The sequence below is a fragment of the Thalassophryne amazonica genome, chromosome 16 (assembly GCF_902500255.1).
Source record: "Thalassophryne amazonica chromosome 16, fThaAma1.1, whole genome shotgun sequence".
NCBI lineage: Eukaryota > Metazoa > Chordata > Actinopteri > Batrachoidiformes > Batrachoididae > Thalassophryne > Thalassophryne amazonica.
The window spans coordinates 1166795-1184803 of record NC_047118.1 but is presented as its reverse complement, the minus strand read 5'-3'; the positions used below and the strand labels follow the sequence as shown (position 1 = coordinate 1184803).

At 44.8% G+C, this 18009-nt stretch overlaps 1 protein-coding gene across 1 annotated transcript in view; it reads right to left on the bottom strand.

Annotated features, from left to right (window-relative positions):
• shank1 (SH3 and multiple ankyrin repeat domains 1) overlaps window positions 1-18009 on the bottom strand; it is a 276665-nt gene that overhangs the window by 14053 nt on the left and 244603 nt on the right. The window contains exons 18-20 of the mRNA XM_034189594.1: window positions 15777-15912; window positions 15603-15683; window positions 9381-9389 (exon numbers count right to left, since the gene is read on the bottom strand). Of these exons, the coding sequence (XP_034045485.1) occupies window positions 9381-9389; window positions 15603-15683; window positions 15777-15912 (226 nt within the window). The remainder of the gene's footprint in view (window positions 1-9380; window positions 9390-15602; window positions 15684-15776; window positions 15913-18009) is intronic.

Genomic DNA, 18009 nt, shown 5'->3' with positions numbered 1-18009 from the left:
TCTGGAACACAGGTGAACAGCAGCCTGGCACACGGCGCACACCGATCAGACTGTACAGGAGTGTCTTTTTTTGGACTGCGTTTAAAAACTGTGACAACATCTTGAATAGATGGTGTGAATTGAAAACTCCCACTTTATAGAGACCAAGTGTGGGAGGGCTGGAGGTTTGGCTCAAACCCATGCCTAAACATGCACCAACGTAGCATTATATGGCGCTGCATGGATCACATGTGGTTTGATGTGGATCATATGCGGTGACACGAGCCATTTGAGGCTGTACGGGGCTCAAATGACAGGTCAGTCGTGGCTGATTAGAGACTGATACCTGGCACATGTGAGGTACTTAGAGGCACATAGAGGCACCTTAGTAGCAGATACATGATAGCCTTAAACGATCATTCTTTGAATCGCTCATTATTTGTGGCTTATTATTCGGTGGGAATGAGGCTTAAGATGAATTACACCAGAGACATGGTGCATTGCTATTTAGATGGCAAGGAAATTAACCTACTCATGTCAGAGTTCAAACCATGTCTGTGAATCATTTACGGGAGCATTGGTTATTCACCAAAGCTCCCTGAGGTGAAACAGTTGAGCATCTCTTTACTGCAACACCTCAACATATTCAGACCATCTGATCTACTTCATATACCATCAAGGGCAGACAGCACCCTGGAGCTCCTGGACTCTCCCATGGCCAGCCCTGTGTTAGTGTGAACCCAAGCAGGAGGAAAACCAGCATACAAATATCATTAAAAATATGGTGGAAATATTAAACTTTTGTATTTTCTATTATTGTTTACTTATTTAAATGTTATTTTCAATTTAGTTTCACTTTAGTCTGATGGCTGATGAGGACTGCTTTATCCTATTTACAGCTGGATGGACTGAGACAATGCAAATGAAGCATTTTGTCCAAGAACAGAGACCGGTAGCAATAGAGTCCCTTGACTGAGGAGAGTAACGTCAACTCAGAACATGGCACCATTTTGGTTCCAACTGTACTGAACTACTGAATGAGCCTTTAATGTTTTCAACATTTTTTTAAATCATTTAACCACACACAGCAACACATCCAGGTACAGGTGCTATCAAAATAAATATAAAAATAGTTAAGCTATCAAATTTACAACTTATGATAATTTATTTAATTAATTTAAAGCCTGATTTATGCAGCTGCAGCGCTGTAATTACGCATCATGCAATGATGTGCATGACAGTTTTAAAGTTCTCCGTTTCTGGATTTTGCTTTATTCTGGACTAATTTGACCCTCAACAAAACAAAAAAGCTTTTATTTCTATAATCATCACCTCCAATTCAAAGGTAAGCTGGACATTTTGTTGGGAAAGTGAATGCACGGACCCACGTTAGGGGCGTAAATGAACGGTCAATAGGAATACCAATAAATCACAATTTATTATGCAAAAGTGCAAACAGAAGACGAATATGCTGAGTCCAATTAATAACAAAATGGTGACACGTGAGCAGGCTCGAGGGTAGGAGACACCTATCGAGAGAAGAGCCGGAACCCACGAAGTTCCACCGCCAGCCAGAGGCCTGCAATACACCAGAGCCGCCAAGTCCTGGTCCCCCAGGTGGCCACCACTCGAGGCTGTCAGACCGGTACTGCTGGCAGGAGCAAAAACAGGTTAAGGTGGGTGTGTGTACACCCAGCAAACAGTCAGCAACTCACAGTTATGCTCTTGGAGGAATAAATCCAGATACTCCCAGAGAGCAGAGGAAAAACTGGAGGACGTGCAGTGTCAAATGTTATACTTAGTAGGTAGAAGTGAGGAGTGGAGACGCCAACTCCTCCAACTTCCACAAACTCGGCTACAAGCTGCAAGTATAAGTCACAACTGCAAAGACTTCAGATACAATGAATGTGCGAAAGGCACAAAACAGCTGAGTCGGTTTACCTGTGTGGTAAGCTGATAACTTGGCAGAGTTATGGTGTCTCTCCCAGGCTTTTATGGTGTGGATGATGATGATGAAAAACAGCTGACAGCCTAAGTGCGCACCTGGTGGTGCCAAAAAAGGCCAACAGGCCAGTGCGCCCTCTTCAGGGCAAAAAGGTGTCCACAAGGCAGGCACCATCTGGTGGTAGGCCAGCAGTACCTCCTCTTCGGCGGCCCACACAACAGGCCCCCCCCCTCAACGGGCTCCTCCTGGCGGCCGACCCGGCTTGTCGGGGTGCTCCTTGTAGAAATCCGCCAGGAGGGCGGGATCCAGAATGAAGCTCCTCTTCACCCAGGAGCGCTCTTCTGTGCCATACCCCTTCCAGTCTACCAGATATTGGTACCCCCGACCCCTCCGACGTACGTCTAGGAGTTTTTTGACTGTCAAAGCCAGTTGTCCGTCGATGATGCGGGCAGGAGGCGGCGCCGGTCCGGGGGTGCAGAGGTCCGATGTGTGGTGTGGCTTGATCCGGGACACATGAAATACTGGGTGAATCCGTAGTGAAGCGGGGAGTTGTAGTTTCACGGCAGCGGGGCTGATCACCTTGAGTATTTTGAATGGTCCAATGTAGCGGTCGGTCAGTTTTGGAGAGTCTGTTTGTAGAGGGATGTTCTTGGTGGACAGCCAAACCTCCTGCCCGGGCTGATAAGCTGGGGCCGGGGCTCGTCGGCGGTCCGCATGGCCCTTAGCCTGCGTCCAGGCCTTCAGGAGAGCAGAGCGGGCTTTCTTCCACACCCGACGGCATCTCCTGAGGTGGGCCTGGACCGATGGCACCTCGACCTCTCCCTCGACAGCCGGAAACAATGGGGGCTGGTACCCCAAACAGACCTCGAAAGGGGAGAGGCCGGTAGATGACGAGATTTGACTGTTGTGAGCATACTCGATCCAGGCCAGATGTTAACTCCAAGCCATCGGGTGCGCAGAGGTGACACACCGTAAAGCTTGTTCCAAATCTTGGTTGGCCCGCTCTGCCTGACCATTCGTTTGTGGGTGGTACCTGGACGACAGGCTCACCGTGGCCCCCAGCTCCCTACAGAAGCCCCTCCAGACCTGCGAGGAGAACTGAGGACCATGGTCTGACACTATGTCCATTGGGATACCATGCAGATGCACGACGTGGTAGACCAAGAGGTCTGCAGTCTCCTGGGCAGTCGGGAGCTTCGGGAGGGCCACGAAGTAGGCCGCCTTGGAGAACCGGTCCACTATCGTCATGATGACTGTCTTACCCTGGGATGCAGGGAGACCCGTGACGAAGTCCAAACCGATGTGGGACCAGGGGCGACGAGGCACAGGCAATGGCTGAAGGAGCCCCTTCTCCGGCTGATGGGAAGCCTTGCCCCTGGCGCAGGTGGTGCATGCCCGGATGTAGTCCCTGGTGTCTGCTTCGACTGATGGCCACCAGAACCGCTGCTGGACCACCGCCACAGTCCTTAACACCCCTGGATGGCAGGAGAGCTTGGAACCGTGACAGAAGTGTCTGGTGGCACGTACAGTCATTGGATGTTGGGTGGTCCACCTCCGGGATCCGGGTGTCACATCAGGGCCTCCCTAACAACTCCCTCCACGTCCCACATGAGGGTTGCGACAATAGTGGATTCCAGTATGATGGTGTCCGGTGGGTCCAACAGCCTTGCTTTAACTTCCTCTTCATGCACCCGGGACAGGGCGTCAGACCGGACGTTTTTGGTCCCGGGGCGGTAGGTGATCTTGAAGTTAAAGCGTCCAAAAAACAGTGACCACCGGGCTTGCCTGGGGTTCACACGCTTAGCGGTCTGGATATATTCCAGGTTCCGGTGGTCAGGGAGAACCACAAATGGGACCACAGCTCCCTCCAACAGATGTCTCCACTCCTCAAGGGCCTCTTTCACAGCCAGGAGTTCCCGATTGCCAACGTCATAGTTCCGTTCGGCGGGGGTTAACCTGCGGGAGAAGTAAGCACAAGGGTGGAGAACACTATTGGACTCCCTGCTCTGGGTCAGCACGGCTCCTATCCCTGAGTCAGAGGCATCCACTTCAACAATGAACTGGCAGCTAGGATCAGGCTGCACCAGAACTGGTGCAGTTGAAAACCGGTGTTTCAACTCCCTAAACGCGGCTTCGCACTGATCCGACCAGGTGAAGGTGACTTTAAGGGGGCTAACTACCTGACTATAGCCCTTAATGAACCTCCTGTAAAAATTGGCGAACCCTAGGAACTGTTGCAGCTTCCTATGATTTACCGGTTGGGGCCAATCTCTCACCGCAGCTACCTTAGCCGGATCGGGTGCGATGGAGCTGGAGGAGATAATAAACCCCAGGAAGGACAAAGAAGTGCGATGGAACTCACACTTCTCGGCCTTCACAAACAGCCGGTTCTCCAGTAACCGCTGAAGGACTTGACGGACATGCTTAACATGAGTCTCAACGACCTGGGAGAAGATGAGAATATCATCCAGGTATACGAAGACGAACCGGTGCAGGAAATCCCGCAGTACGTCATTAACCAATGCCTGGAATGTAGCGGGGGCGTTAGTGAGGCCGAACGGCATGACCAGGTACTCAAAGTGCCCTAAGGGGGTGTTAAATGCCGTCTTCCACTCGTCTCCCTTCCTTATCCAAACTAGGTGGTAAGCATTCCTAAGATCCAACTTCGTGAATATTTTGGCTCCATGCAGGGGTGTGAACACTGAATCTAAGAGTGGTAATGGGTATCGGTTGCGAACCGTAATCTCATTCAGCCCTCTATAGTCAATGCATGGACGGAGACCGCCGTCCTTCTTGCCCACAAAAAAGAAACCTGCACCTTACGGGGATGAAGAATTCCGGATTAGCCCGGCAGCTAAAGAATCCCGGATGTAGGTCTCCATTGATTCGGGTTCAGGACGTGAGAGGTTGTACAGTCTGCTGGACAGATACTCAGCGCCTGGAACCAAATCAATGGCACAATCTTACGGTCGGTGTGGGGGCAGGGTGAGTGCCAGATCCTTGCTGAAGATGTCAGCAAGGTCATGATACTCAACCGGCACCTCCGTGAGATTGGGGGGGACTCTGACCTCCTCTTTAACTTCATCGCCAGGTGGCACCGAGGATCTCAAACACTCCCGGTGGCAGGTTTCGCTCCACTGAGCCACAACCCCAGATGGTCAGTCAATCCGGGGATTGTGTTTTATCATCCATTGATAACCCAAAATAACTCTGGAGGTAGAAGGTGTTACATAAAACACAATCTCCTCCCTGTGATTACCAGAGACCAAGGTTAAAGGCTGTGTCTGGTGTGTTATTTCTGGTAATAGGGTGCCATCTAGTGCCCGCACCTTCAATGGTGAAGGAACGGCCACCAGAGGGAGCCCCACAGCCTTAGCCCACCTACTATCCAGTAGGTTCCCTTCCGATCCTGTGTCGAACAGTGCTGGAGCGGTAAGGGTTAAATCCCCACAGAGGATTGTGACTGGGAGTCGTGTGCATTTGCGTGGGACACCTGTGTGGTTTGTATGGCTCACTCTTAGCCCAGTCTCTAAGGTTGAGCTTTGTTGTTTAACCGCCTGGGGCCCCTTATTCTGTGCATGCTCATTCGAGCCGCAGGAAACACACTCTCCACATGCCAGTCTCCTGTGTTTTTCCTTTACTGTCACTTTCGCCCTGCTCGTTTCCATAGCAACGTCAGCAGGGGGAGCTGGTGTAACGTGGAAAGCCCTGGCTTTGGAGCGGGGAGAGGACGGCACTAACTCGGATCTGGAGGGGAGAGGGACAGTGCGCACCCAGCCACGCCCTTCGTCTCGCTCCCGCTTGAATTCCTCAAGCCGATTGTCTAAGCGTATAACCAGATCAATAAGCCCATCTAAATCCCGCGGCTGATCCTTAGCCACCAGATGCTCCTTTAGGGCCGGAGACAGCCCGTTTACAAAGGCGGCGCGGAGTGAGACTGAATTCCAACCGGACCTCGCTGCCGCGATGCGGAAGTTGATTGCATAATCAGCTGCACTCCGCTGTCCCTGTCTCATTGACAACAGCATATTTGAAGCGGACTCGCCTCTGTTGGGATGATCGAACACCAGTCAAAACTCCCTTATAAACTCAGTATATGTTGAGAGGACCCGTGAATCTCGTTCCCAGAACACCATAGCCCAGGCGCGTGCTCTGCCCCGAAATAAATTAATTATGTAAGCCACCCGGCTGTGCTCAGACGCATACATAATGGGCCGTTGTGAAAAAATGAGCGCGCACTGCATCAGAAAGTCCGCGCACATTTCAACACCACCACCGTACGGTTCCGGGGAACTTATGTAAGCTTCGGGCAACGAGGGGGGGACCCCTGAACGACCACTGGATTAACCCTGTTTGGTGGCAGATCCACAGGAGGGGGAGCAGCTGCAGCCGCGTCTGATGCGCGCGTGTCTACCTGCTCGGTGAGAGCCTCCATCCGACGGCTGACGTGAGCGTCCTGCTCAGTTAATAAATCCAACCGAGCAGTGAGGTTAGACAGAATGTACTGCAGCTCACCCAGCAATCCTCCTGGTGGATCCCGCACACCTTGCACTTCCATTGATCGATCATTAGGTGGTGAATGCCCCTCGGAGTCCATGACATGGCTGAGTTATCCTGTTGGGAAAGTGAATGCATGGACCCACGTTAGGGGGCGTAAATGAACGGTCAACAGGATACGAATAAATCACAATTTATTATGCAAAAGTGCAAACACAAGATGAATATGCTGAGTCCAATTAATAACAAAATGGTGACACGTGAGCAGGCCTGAGGGTAGGAGACACCTATCGAGAGTTTCACCGCCAGCCAGAGGCCTGCAATACACCAGAGCCGCCAAGTCCTGGTCCCCCAGGTAGCCACCGCTCGAGGCTGTCAGACCGGTACTGCTGGCAGGAGCAAAAACAGGTTAAGGTGGGTGTGTGTACACCCAGCAAACAGTCAGCAACTCACAATTATCCTCTTGGAGGAATAAATCCAGATACTCCCAGAGTGCAGAGGAAAAACTGGAGGACGTGCAGTGTCAAATGTTATATTCAGTAGTTAGAAGTGAGGAGTGGAGACGCCAACTCCTCCAACTTCCACAAACTCGGCTACAAGCTGCAAGTATAAGTCACAACTGCAAAGACTTCAGTTACAATGAATGTGCGTACAGCACAAAACGGCTGAGTCGGTTTACCCATGTGGTAAGCTGATAACTCGGCAGAGTTATGGTGTCTCTCCCAGGCTTTTATGGTGATGATGATGATGATGATGAAAAACAGCTGACAGCCTAACGGTGCGCACCTGGTGGTGCCAAAAAAGGCCAAAAGGCCAGTGCGCCCTCTTCAGGTCAAAAAGGTGCCCACAAGGCAGGCGCCATCTGGTGGTGGGCCAGCAGTACCTCCTCTTCGGCGGCCCACACAGCACATTTTCCTCTTTTTCCGAATTTGTGCTGTAAAGTTGCAGACTTTTCTGATCCATTTGTAATCAGCATGCACACTGCAAAAACTGTTATAATATGATGGCAGACGAAGGATTAAAAGGAGCAAAGTGTCAAATCACAGCCTTTTGTGGCTGATTTAACAGGTGCACATTAGGCTGCAGGTCTGAGTCTGAACATGGTTTGAAAAAATAAACGGTCGGACTTTTAATCACAGAAATGACTCTGGTCCCACTTTCCTCAAATCGGCAAGTGTCGGAGCTGAACTTTAATTTGCACCTCTGTTACTGTGCACATCCAGACTGCTCTGGGTTTTTAATGGAAGTACACTGCGATCGGACGGGACATTTTATCCAATGTGAGCGAAAAATCCGTTATACAAAATCTGATATATATGGTGTTTATTACATGGAAAACAATACAAAAACTTTGGGACTTTTTTTGTCCAGTGACTGTGAATATCTGGTTTATACGATGATGGTTTAGGTGAGTTTTACTGGACATGGGACTGAACAATTTACCTCTCAAAGCTTTGATGATGAAGTTGGCTTCCATCTCACACAGCTGACTTTATTTTCCCAGATTTTTCTTTTGTTCACATCTTGTACATCTTGAAGCCCTTGTTGTGTCTATTTGTGCCTCCAAATGCACAGCAACCCGGCATTTTCAGCAAAATAAAATAGCTGGATTTACATGCAGATAGATTAACAGCCAGTGCTATTTTGGAACCAAGATGCCACCATGAGTCACGTGACCTTTTTTTTTTTCGACTCGTCATGTTGTTAGTTACTCTCTCAATTAAGGGACTCTAGGTAGCAGGAGTGGCAATCAAACCCAGGTCTACTTATTGGTAGTCCAACCATGCACTATATAAATCACTTGACTGGAATTTGTTGTACTACGGTGCAATCTCTTTCTGCTGATCACAACAAGAGGCCATGCTAAAATGTGCAGCAATAATCATGCTGTTTAATCAGCATCTCAATATAACACACTTGCCAGGTGGATGGCTTACCTTGGCAAAGGTGCACAGAATTCAAGATAAATAAGGCTTTTGTGTGCATAGAAGAAATCATACATTATTTTTGTTGATTAAATTGTGAGTCATGTCACAGAAATGTGCCATATTTTCTGGATTAGTCTACACACGCTACAGGATGCTCCTGTGTACTGATCTGGAAAAAAGGTACTGTGGAGTTAAATTAATAAATCAATATCTCAAACTGAAAGATCACACTCTTCAGAAAAGAGAGGGAAGAACTTACCTTTTTATATGATTCAGCACAAAACTAAATTGGGCTTTGCAGGATAGCCAGAATAGCATCAAGAAAGACAGCTAAGCTAAGGCTAATTATAATGTTTACAGTTGTATATGAGTTTTAAGATATTTAATTACATTTATGAAGGTAAATGTACATGTTTAGCTCTCAACAGATGTTTTGGCTAACAAACGCAGTGCAGGCATTGTAAATAAATCAAATGTCAATTCTTTTTGCATGAAGTAGCAACACCACATTTAAAAAAAAGATGAATGCAACTTATGGGGCTTTAGGGTTTACAAACATTTTTGACAGTCAAACTATATTCAGAAAAATGTTAGCTGAATTAAAGTTAGCAAAACTAAATTTAGTGGAAAGTAATTAGTCCGCTAATGGTTTTCAAAGTTGGCTGAAAAGCTAATTTGCTAATGAAAAACTTAGCTTTGCTAACTGGCTGTTAGCTAATGAGCTGAAGTGTGCAAGCTGCTGATATATGTTTATTAACGGAACCAGCGATTACAATTTTTATCACTGAACGTCAGGTAAACAGTAGCAGAGGGACAGAAACGAGGTGTTCTGCAACTGAGATTCATTGATTTCATACGTTTGTCACGTCTGCTGTCAAACTAAGTGAGCCTGGAAGTCCCCCGTCCCCCAGCATCCTCAGGTGGACCTGGTACAGTTTGTTAGTCCATACAGGAGTTTGAGTGACAGTTTCTCTGTCAGACTAAATAAGCACAACACACACAGACGGATGTATTGTGAAGCTGACTCCCACCTCTTTCCACTGTTGTTAAAATCACACCGGCAGTGATGTGAGGACAAAGACAAAAAGGAGAGACAAAGTTAGTGGTTAAAAGAGCAACATTCAGAAAAAAAAAAATCATTAGAAACCAGATATTTTCAAACATTTTGAAACAGTGACTTCAGGAGGTTTTGGGTGCAACTGCAAGGTGACTTCCACCTTAATGTCCTTGTTATCTTGCAGCATGACGTTTGGGTGAACTGGGACACTGCACCAATCACACGCGCTACGAGAGTTTATTAGGTGTCACGGGAAAGAAACATTTCTAATGCAACAGAAACAAGCTTCTGTGAAGTCTGCTGACCTCAGACTGCACAGACGGACACGTCACCTCGGTCACAAGTACGACGCATCGAACGGCTAAAAGTCTCACAAACGCCAACATTTTCAAAAATTTGGCTGAATGTTAGTGAACTTTTTTTTATAATCTTGACATGATAGTTTGTAGTGTTGAAATAATGGTCACATTCTTTAATAACATTTCTTGAAATCCCATCATTTTATTTGGAGAAGCTGATCCAGCAGCCTGTTGTGGTTAAGTCTTTACAACAGTTTGGACCTTGTGAGTATTTGTTTCCAGGGTGTTACGAGGAGACGGGCTGTGAATTCAGATAACCAGTACCTGTGTTTTAGGGATCGTGTTGTGTGGATCATGTCGGGGGGGGGGGGGTTGACACCACAGAGCGATGGGCTGAGATCTGCTCTCAGGATAACAATCAGTTACACTTGGTGTTAAACCTTCAGGGTGGGACTTATTAGTAACTGCGTCAGCTTTGGTTAGTGAATGTTTTGGATGTTTAGTATGGTGGCCAATAAGGGTACAACACTTCAAAATGAAGACAACACGTGTCAATCTCAAGAACACTTACAAATAACAAAAAGCATGCATCAGTTTAACAACAGGTAGTAAAAATATAATGCAATTCTGGTCTCAAGCCCAACACCTTAACCACTAGACCATCACCTCCACCAAAATAAACTCCATTAATGAAAGAATAAATGCAAATTATAAAAAGTGTACTACAACAATGCACAAAACCCCAAAGTTAAGAGCTGATAATACAGAAAAAGGTGTGACTTATATGTATTTTTTGACAGTGGCTTATAGACCAGAAAACACAGTAATTTAACTGGATAACATGCCTGCTGAAAACTCAGACAACATAAACACAGAGTCGCTTTGCATCATTTCACAACACGAGGGAAGCACTGAGTAAAGACGTGAAGTAGTACTAACAACACAAACAGACGTTTGTGCACAGACGGTCGTTCAGTTAAAGTCCTGTGGGTAGAAAGTGCTGTTCCACGAGTGGTTACTGTCTCCTGTGTGCTGTGAAGCTTTCCAGCACGTTGATGCATGTGTTGTGTGGGCTGCCAGAAGAGGAGGTGCTGCTGGCCCACCACCAGAAGGTGCCCTGCCTGAAGTGCGGGCTTCAGGCACGAGAGGGCGCTGCCGCCTCAGGAACAAGCCGTGGTGACAGCTGTCACCCATCATCCGTGACAGCTGTCACTAATCAACACATCTGGTATAAAAGCAGGAAGACACCTCCACCAAACTGCCGAGATATCATCTTCATCTGGAGGTAATACTCTCAGCCCCTTTTGTGAGATCGATAAATCTATTATTGTGAGTGTTTGCAGGAGAACCGGTCGTTTTTGAGGAGGCTGTGCATGATGGCGCTCCTTTTCATCTGAGACCGCTGCAACGCGCTGAGTGAGAGGTGGAGGTGGCATTCCCACCATTGTTACTGGGTGTTCACACACCCACCCTTTGACTGTCTTTTGCTTTCTGCCAGCAGTACCAGATCCGACACGCCGGGAAGGTGGCCACCTGGGGACTCCGGGACTTGGCGGCTCCAGTATTCCTCGGGTTCAGGTGGCGGAGGAAATCGTGTGGTTCCGGTTCGTTTCCAGACGGGCGTCTCCTATCGTCGAGCCTGCCCACACGACACCTTTTATTAATTGACTGTTGCACATTCTGATTCTGCTGTGTTTGGTTGTGACATTCACACCAGTAAAGTGTTATAATTTGACTCCTTCCATTGTCCGTTCATTTACGCCCCCTGTTGTGGGTCCGTGTCACTACACTTTCTCAACAGCATGAATATGCAGCTGACACGGTGCATGTGCTGCAGCTTCTCTCCGTGTGGGTTTTGTGTTTGCAGACATTATTTTCAATTTGCAAGTGTTCTTTTTCCATTTGTAGGTGTTTTCTGCTTTTGCCACCTAAATCGTCATTTGGAAGTGTTGTACCAACTGATCACCTTAGACTGGGGATGCCTGTTTGTTTGATTTCCCATATGAAAGAGCACAGGCTGCTGGGAAAATAACCACCAAACGTGGGATAAACACAGGGAGAACATACAAACTCCACACAGAAAGGCCACAGGTGGGAATTGACCCCATGACCTTCTTGCTGTGAGGTAAGAGTGCTAACCAATAAGCAACAGTGCTGCCTGGATTAACAAGCTTCTTTGTGTTTTTTGGATGGTACAATATGGCGGCCTCCATGAGGGGGCGTGCTCCCGTGTAGATATGAAGAGCTGATTCGAAGCTCGTGAAAACACATCGACTTGTTCCAGGTAATTATACACAAACGAACAGATGGTTATGAATGCTGGATTCCAATTCTGCCAGGACACGCCTCTAAATCCTACACGCTCTAGTGTTAACGTTGGCGGCTAACCTGCTGCTTCAGGCTAAGCCGGTGCTCGGCGCTGGGATCAAGGACGACTTATATGTGATATGTTCTGTTACTTTTGGCAGTTTCGTTACATTATGCAGAAATGATGTAAATTTCTGGACAGGTGTACTTGGCGAGTGCCTGCCCGAGGAGCCTGTCAGTGGGCTGAACCCAAAACTTGACCGCAGCAGCGGCTACGACACAGACGCTAAACATTTACATGAAACAATCGCCAATAAAACTCCAGCCAACTTTCAGATCTGCAAACGGGGCGCTGATCGCCACCGTGCTCTCTCCTCCTACTTTACTGCCTCAAATAGAGATGCCATCAGCACAACGGCAACACGATGCTGTTACCATAGCAACGAACCTGAAGCAAAACAGTTTTGTGCTTAAAAAAAATAAATAAATAACTGTGTTGTGGATGTGATGCCATCCAAAGTAAGAGAAAGATGCTTTTGAACCAAAGGCTTGATCTTGTTGCACCACCTGGAAACTCTTCTCAGGTGACGCCCCGTTCCCCTGCAGCGTTACCTTGGCAACAACACTTGCTGAGTGTCACACTACGTGTGTGTGTCTGTGTGTGTGTGTTTGGACCAGCACTCGTTGACTGATCTGTGGGTGCTGAGGTCAAAGCTGTGGGTGGGACAGGGTGGCAGTGGGGGGCAGTGGGGAGGGGGATTGAGGGCTCACAGAGTGGGCGGCGACAGGTTTTTGAGGGCGGGGTTAACTGTAGTGGGGCTGCTGTGAGTGACAGTGTGGAAGCTGTGAATGAACAGCGATGGAATCACCATCAGCCAAAAAAAGAAAAGATGAGAAGAAAAAAATATATGAAGAAAGAAGAAATAACAGGAAAAAGCCAACAAAAAGAAAAATAAAGAAAAATAAAACAAGAAAGTTTTTAAGTTTGATGACCACTTTGAAGTTATTTCTTAGTAATTAAAAAAATAAATCAGAAACAGTTTCTGACTTTTTGAAATTGTTCTGTTGACTGAAATCAAAAACGAGTGACATCACACTGTACATTATTGTCTTGTACAAAGTAATGAAATATATGGTTTATAATAAAATCAAATCAAATCAATTTTATTTATATAGCACCAAATCACAACAACAGTTGCCCCAAGGTGCTTTATATTGTAAGGCAAAAGCAATACAATAATTACAGAAAAACCCCAACGGTCAAAACGACCCCCTGTGAGCAAGCACTTGGTGACAGTGGGAAGGAAAAACTCCCTTTTAACAGGAAGAAACCTCCAGCAGAACCAGGCTCAGGGAGGGGCAGTCTTCTGCTGGGACTGGTTGGGGCTGAGGGAGAGAACCAAGAAAAAGACATGCTGTGGAGGGGAGCAGAGATCAATCACTAATGATTAAATGCAGAGTGGTGCATACAGAGCAAAAAGAGAAAGAAACAGTGCATCATGGGAACCCCCCAGCAGTCTAAGTCTATAGCAGCATAACTAAGGGATGGTTCAGGGTCACCTGATCCAGCCCTAACTATAAGCTTTAGCAAAAAGGAAAGTTTTAAGCCTAATCTTAAAAGTAGAGAGGGTGTCTGTCTCCCTGATCTGAATTGGGAGCTGGTTCCACAGGAGAGGAGCCTGAAAGCTGAAGGCTCTGCCTCCCATTCTACTCTTACAAACCCTAGGAACTACAAGTAAGCCTGCAGTCTGAGAGCGAAGCGCTCTATTGGGGTGATATGGTACTATGAGGTCCCTAAGATAAGATGGGACCTGATTATTCAAAACCTTATAAGTAAGAAGAAGAATTTTAAATTCTATTCTAGAATTAACAGGAAGCCAATGAAGAGAGGCCAATAGGGGTGAGATATGCTCTCTCCTTCTAGTCCCCGTCAGTACTGTAGCTGCAGCATTTTGAATTAACTGAAGGCTTTTCAGGGAACTTTTAGGACAAAAATTATTGAATTACAATAGTCCAGCCTAGAGGAAATAAATGCATGAATTAGTTTTTCAGCATCACTCTGAGACAAGACCTTTCTAATTTTATAGATATTGCGTAAATGCAAAAAAGCAGTCCTACATATTTGCTTAATATGCGCATTGAATGACATATCCTGATCAAAAATGACTCCAAGATTTCTCACAGTATTACTAGAGGTCAGGGTAATGCCATCCAGAGTAAGGATCTGGCTAGACACCATGTTTCTAAGATTTGTGGGGCCAAGTACAATAACTTCAGTTTTATCTGAGTTTAAAAGCAGGAAATTAGAGGTCATCCATGTCTTTATGTCTGTAAGACAATCCTGCAGTTTAGCTAATTGGTGTGTGTCCTCTGGCTTCATGGATAGATAAAGCTGGGTATCATCTGCGTAACAATGAAAATTTAAGCAATGCTGTCTAATAATACTGCCTAAGGGAAGCATGTATAAAGTGAATAAAATTGGTCCTAGCACAGAACCTTGTGGAACTCCATAATTAACCTTAGTCTGTGAAGAAGATAATAATAATATAATAATTCATTCAGCTTCCCAAAACACAGCTGCACTTCAAGGCCACTGTGATAAAAACCTCCTGAAGAAGAACAACACTTAAGCCTCACTCCCTGGTCTCCCCCCGCCCTTACCTTCTCCAGCTCTGACGTTGACTGTGGACAGTGGACTGTTCAGGGCTGGGCCCCTTTTCCCTCCAGGATGGACAAACAAGGCCGTTGATGGCGCCTAAAGGCTGCCTCCAGAGTGTTCTGTCTGATAACTGGACTTTTCAAATCTCGGGCGTCGTCTCGTCGTCTCTCGTCTGTGTGTGTGATCATTGTTTTTTTGTGCTGATGGGTTTTTTTTCTCCTTCATTGCTGCTGTGTGGTTTAACGCAGCAGCTATGAAGGTTTTTCTCTCCCTCGTTTTACCTTGTGTGTGCTTTTAATATGTGTTCATGTACCGGGCCAGCTTATGTGTGTGTCGTCTGTTGTCATGAGGCCGGTCATAGTTTGCTCAGCCCTGCTGTTGACCTAGGCAGGGATGTACATCTGGAGCTGGTCCCCGGGCGCCTAAAGGCGACCTCTGCTCCTAACTGGCAATTAGGATGGGTTAAATGCAGTAGACACAATTCATTGTGCAGGGAACATGTTCCTATGTGCATATGACAATAAAACTCTTTTGAATCTTTGAATCCTTGATAATAAAATGTAATACTTTGTGAATTTGACTTTTTTTTATGTTAGTGAAAAGAGGTGCTGACTACTAGAATAATTTTTTTTTTTAAATATCAGTGACAATATAACGTTGTCATTCCATGAACGAGTAGATTGTCCACTCAGACCAAAATGTTCTGGAAAGAACAGTGAAACATTGAGACCTTCCTCGGCCCACTGTCTTTATTCTATGCCTGTGATTTCACAGCTTCCTATCATTAACTACTTCTTCTCTACTTTCTTTCGGTCTATATTTAGACGTCACTCTGGCCTCACGCGGTTGCTCTCATTCATTGTCACCTCAGTCTGTTCCTTCCCAGGATTTTGTTTCACCTCTCAGAACTTCATCTCAGAATTTTTCTCACCCATCTCCTCCAGCTCTGACGTCATGGATTTGGAGCGCAGGGCGATAGCTGGAGTGCTCAGTCTCTTACTCTGCTGGGGGACTGGAGGTCAGAGGACAGAGAGAGCAGCCGCTGGTAAAAGGACAACCAGACACTTCAACCAGAACTACCAGCCTTCCTCCAGCTGGGTCTTACTTTTCTTCCTTGAACCCTCCTCCATGTCAGGATTGCGCGTGACCATGACCACCTTGACCATGAGGCTGTTGCCACCTTGCCGGATCATGTTGACGACCTGCCGGTGTCCAACCTTCACCACGTTCTGACCGTTCACCTGAGAAACGGAGCAGTAAGAAAAACGAAAACTCAGAATTCATCGACTTTTCTCAAACACATTTCAGTTCTTGGATATGAGATTCAAAGAGTTTTTATTGTTTTATTACAAACCATTAAAAAAAAAAGAATTCAAAGGCAAAGAAAAAAATTTAAATTTTAAAATAATTTTTCTTTTTTACTTTCTTTTTTATTTATTTTTAAACAATATAAGGCAATTTTCATTAAGGATCAGACAAAGCAATAACAGCACAAAAAGCAAAAAATAGATAAATAAATATAAATAAAAAATAAAAAATGTAGGACCAAACGGGGGAGGATTCACATAAGTGTTCTTTTCAGTGGCATTATCACCTTATCGTCTTTTAATGTCGCTGTTCTCGTTCCTGTATATCGTCCATTTCTCCCATTTCTCTTCAAACTGAGCTTTCCACAGTCTCAGCATATGTGTCAATTTCTCCATCAAATATATCTCCTCGATAATTTGCGTCCATTGTTCCATAGTCGGGGGGTCGGGTTGATGTCACTTCCTTGTTATTGATTTTTTACAAGCCACTGTCAGTATTTTTAGCAAATATATATCTTTTCCTTGTACATATTCTACTGAAAATTTTCCTAAATACAGTATAGTTGCACTGAGCAGTAGATTATATCCCAAAATTTTTAAATTTCCCTGTGTATGTTTTCCCAATAGCTATTTATTTTGGAACTGTTCCAAAATAGATGACTATGATTTACGTTTATTGATCCACAGTTTCTCCAGCACAGTATCGATTGATTCAGATATTTACTTTTTATCTTAGGTGTGATGAAGAAGTGGATCAGGCCTTTCCATGAATATTCCCTCCATTTCTGAGAACCAGTGGACCAGTGGTTGTTTGGTGGTTTTTCGACATGTTTTGCCAATCATTATTCCTTATTTCCATAATTAATCCCTTTTCCCATTTTATCTTAATATTTTCCATTGAATGTTTATTATTCATAATAAGTATATGGTAAAATTTAGATATAAGATTCATAATTTTTCCTTGATATGCTTGATTAATCATTTTCATTCATTTCATTTCACTGTGAGCTCTTCCAAGTAGGGAATCTTCTTGACTTCCCTGTTATAATAATCTCTTACTTGTAAATAACGAAAAAAAAATAAATCGTATTTATCAAAACCAAATATATCTTTCATTTCCTCAAAACTCATTAATTCCCCCTCTTTTTCCAACATTCTCCATATTGTAATTCCTTTTATTAACTATTTTTTATATCCCAGCCCTTGTTGGGCAGGTTTAAAACTGGTATTGTATACTATCCTTTTTTATTGCATTAATATGTTTCTGTAAATTATATTTATTTATAACTCTATACCATGTATCCAGTGTGAAACTTGTTATTGGGTCTATGTTACTTTTAAGTTTATTATGTTGTTCTATCTCCCTGATCAGATGGGTTATTATTAACATCTTTTCTATATCGTTCCACTTTGTTTCATAGTTTGGATTACACCAACAATAAACATATTTCAGTTGTGCTGAAATATAATAATCTTCTAAACGGGGAAAGACCAAGCCCCCTTGTTCCAAAATTAGAAAAATAGTTTGGTGTATCTTCATTGGTAATGGCTGAAATCGATAGAGTAACCGTCGTAAAATATTCATTCTTATAATGTCTATTTTTGAACTAAAATCCAGAGGTACTGTATTCCATCTTTGTATATCTTTTTGGATTTCTATTGTCATATCTTGATAATTTATTTCACACATTATATTTAAATTTTGTGTAACCATTATTCCCAAGTATTTTATTGGCTTCATATTCCAGCTGAATTTATATTTATTTTGCATATTTCTGTTGGTAGGTAATTAAATGTCAGTACTTGTATTTTTTATTTATTTATTTATTTATTTATTTGTTTGTTTGTTTGTTTGTTTTTTTTGTCATTTATTTTATATCCTGCCAAATTCCCATAGACCTCCATTCAATCAATCAATCAATCAATTTTTTTATATAGCGCCAAATCACAACAAACAGTTGCCCCAAGGCGCTTCATATTGTAAGGCAAGGCCATACAATAATTATGTAAAACCCCAACGGTCAAAACGAC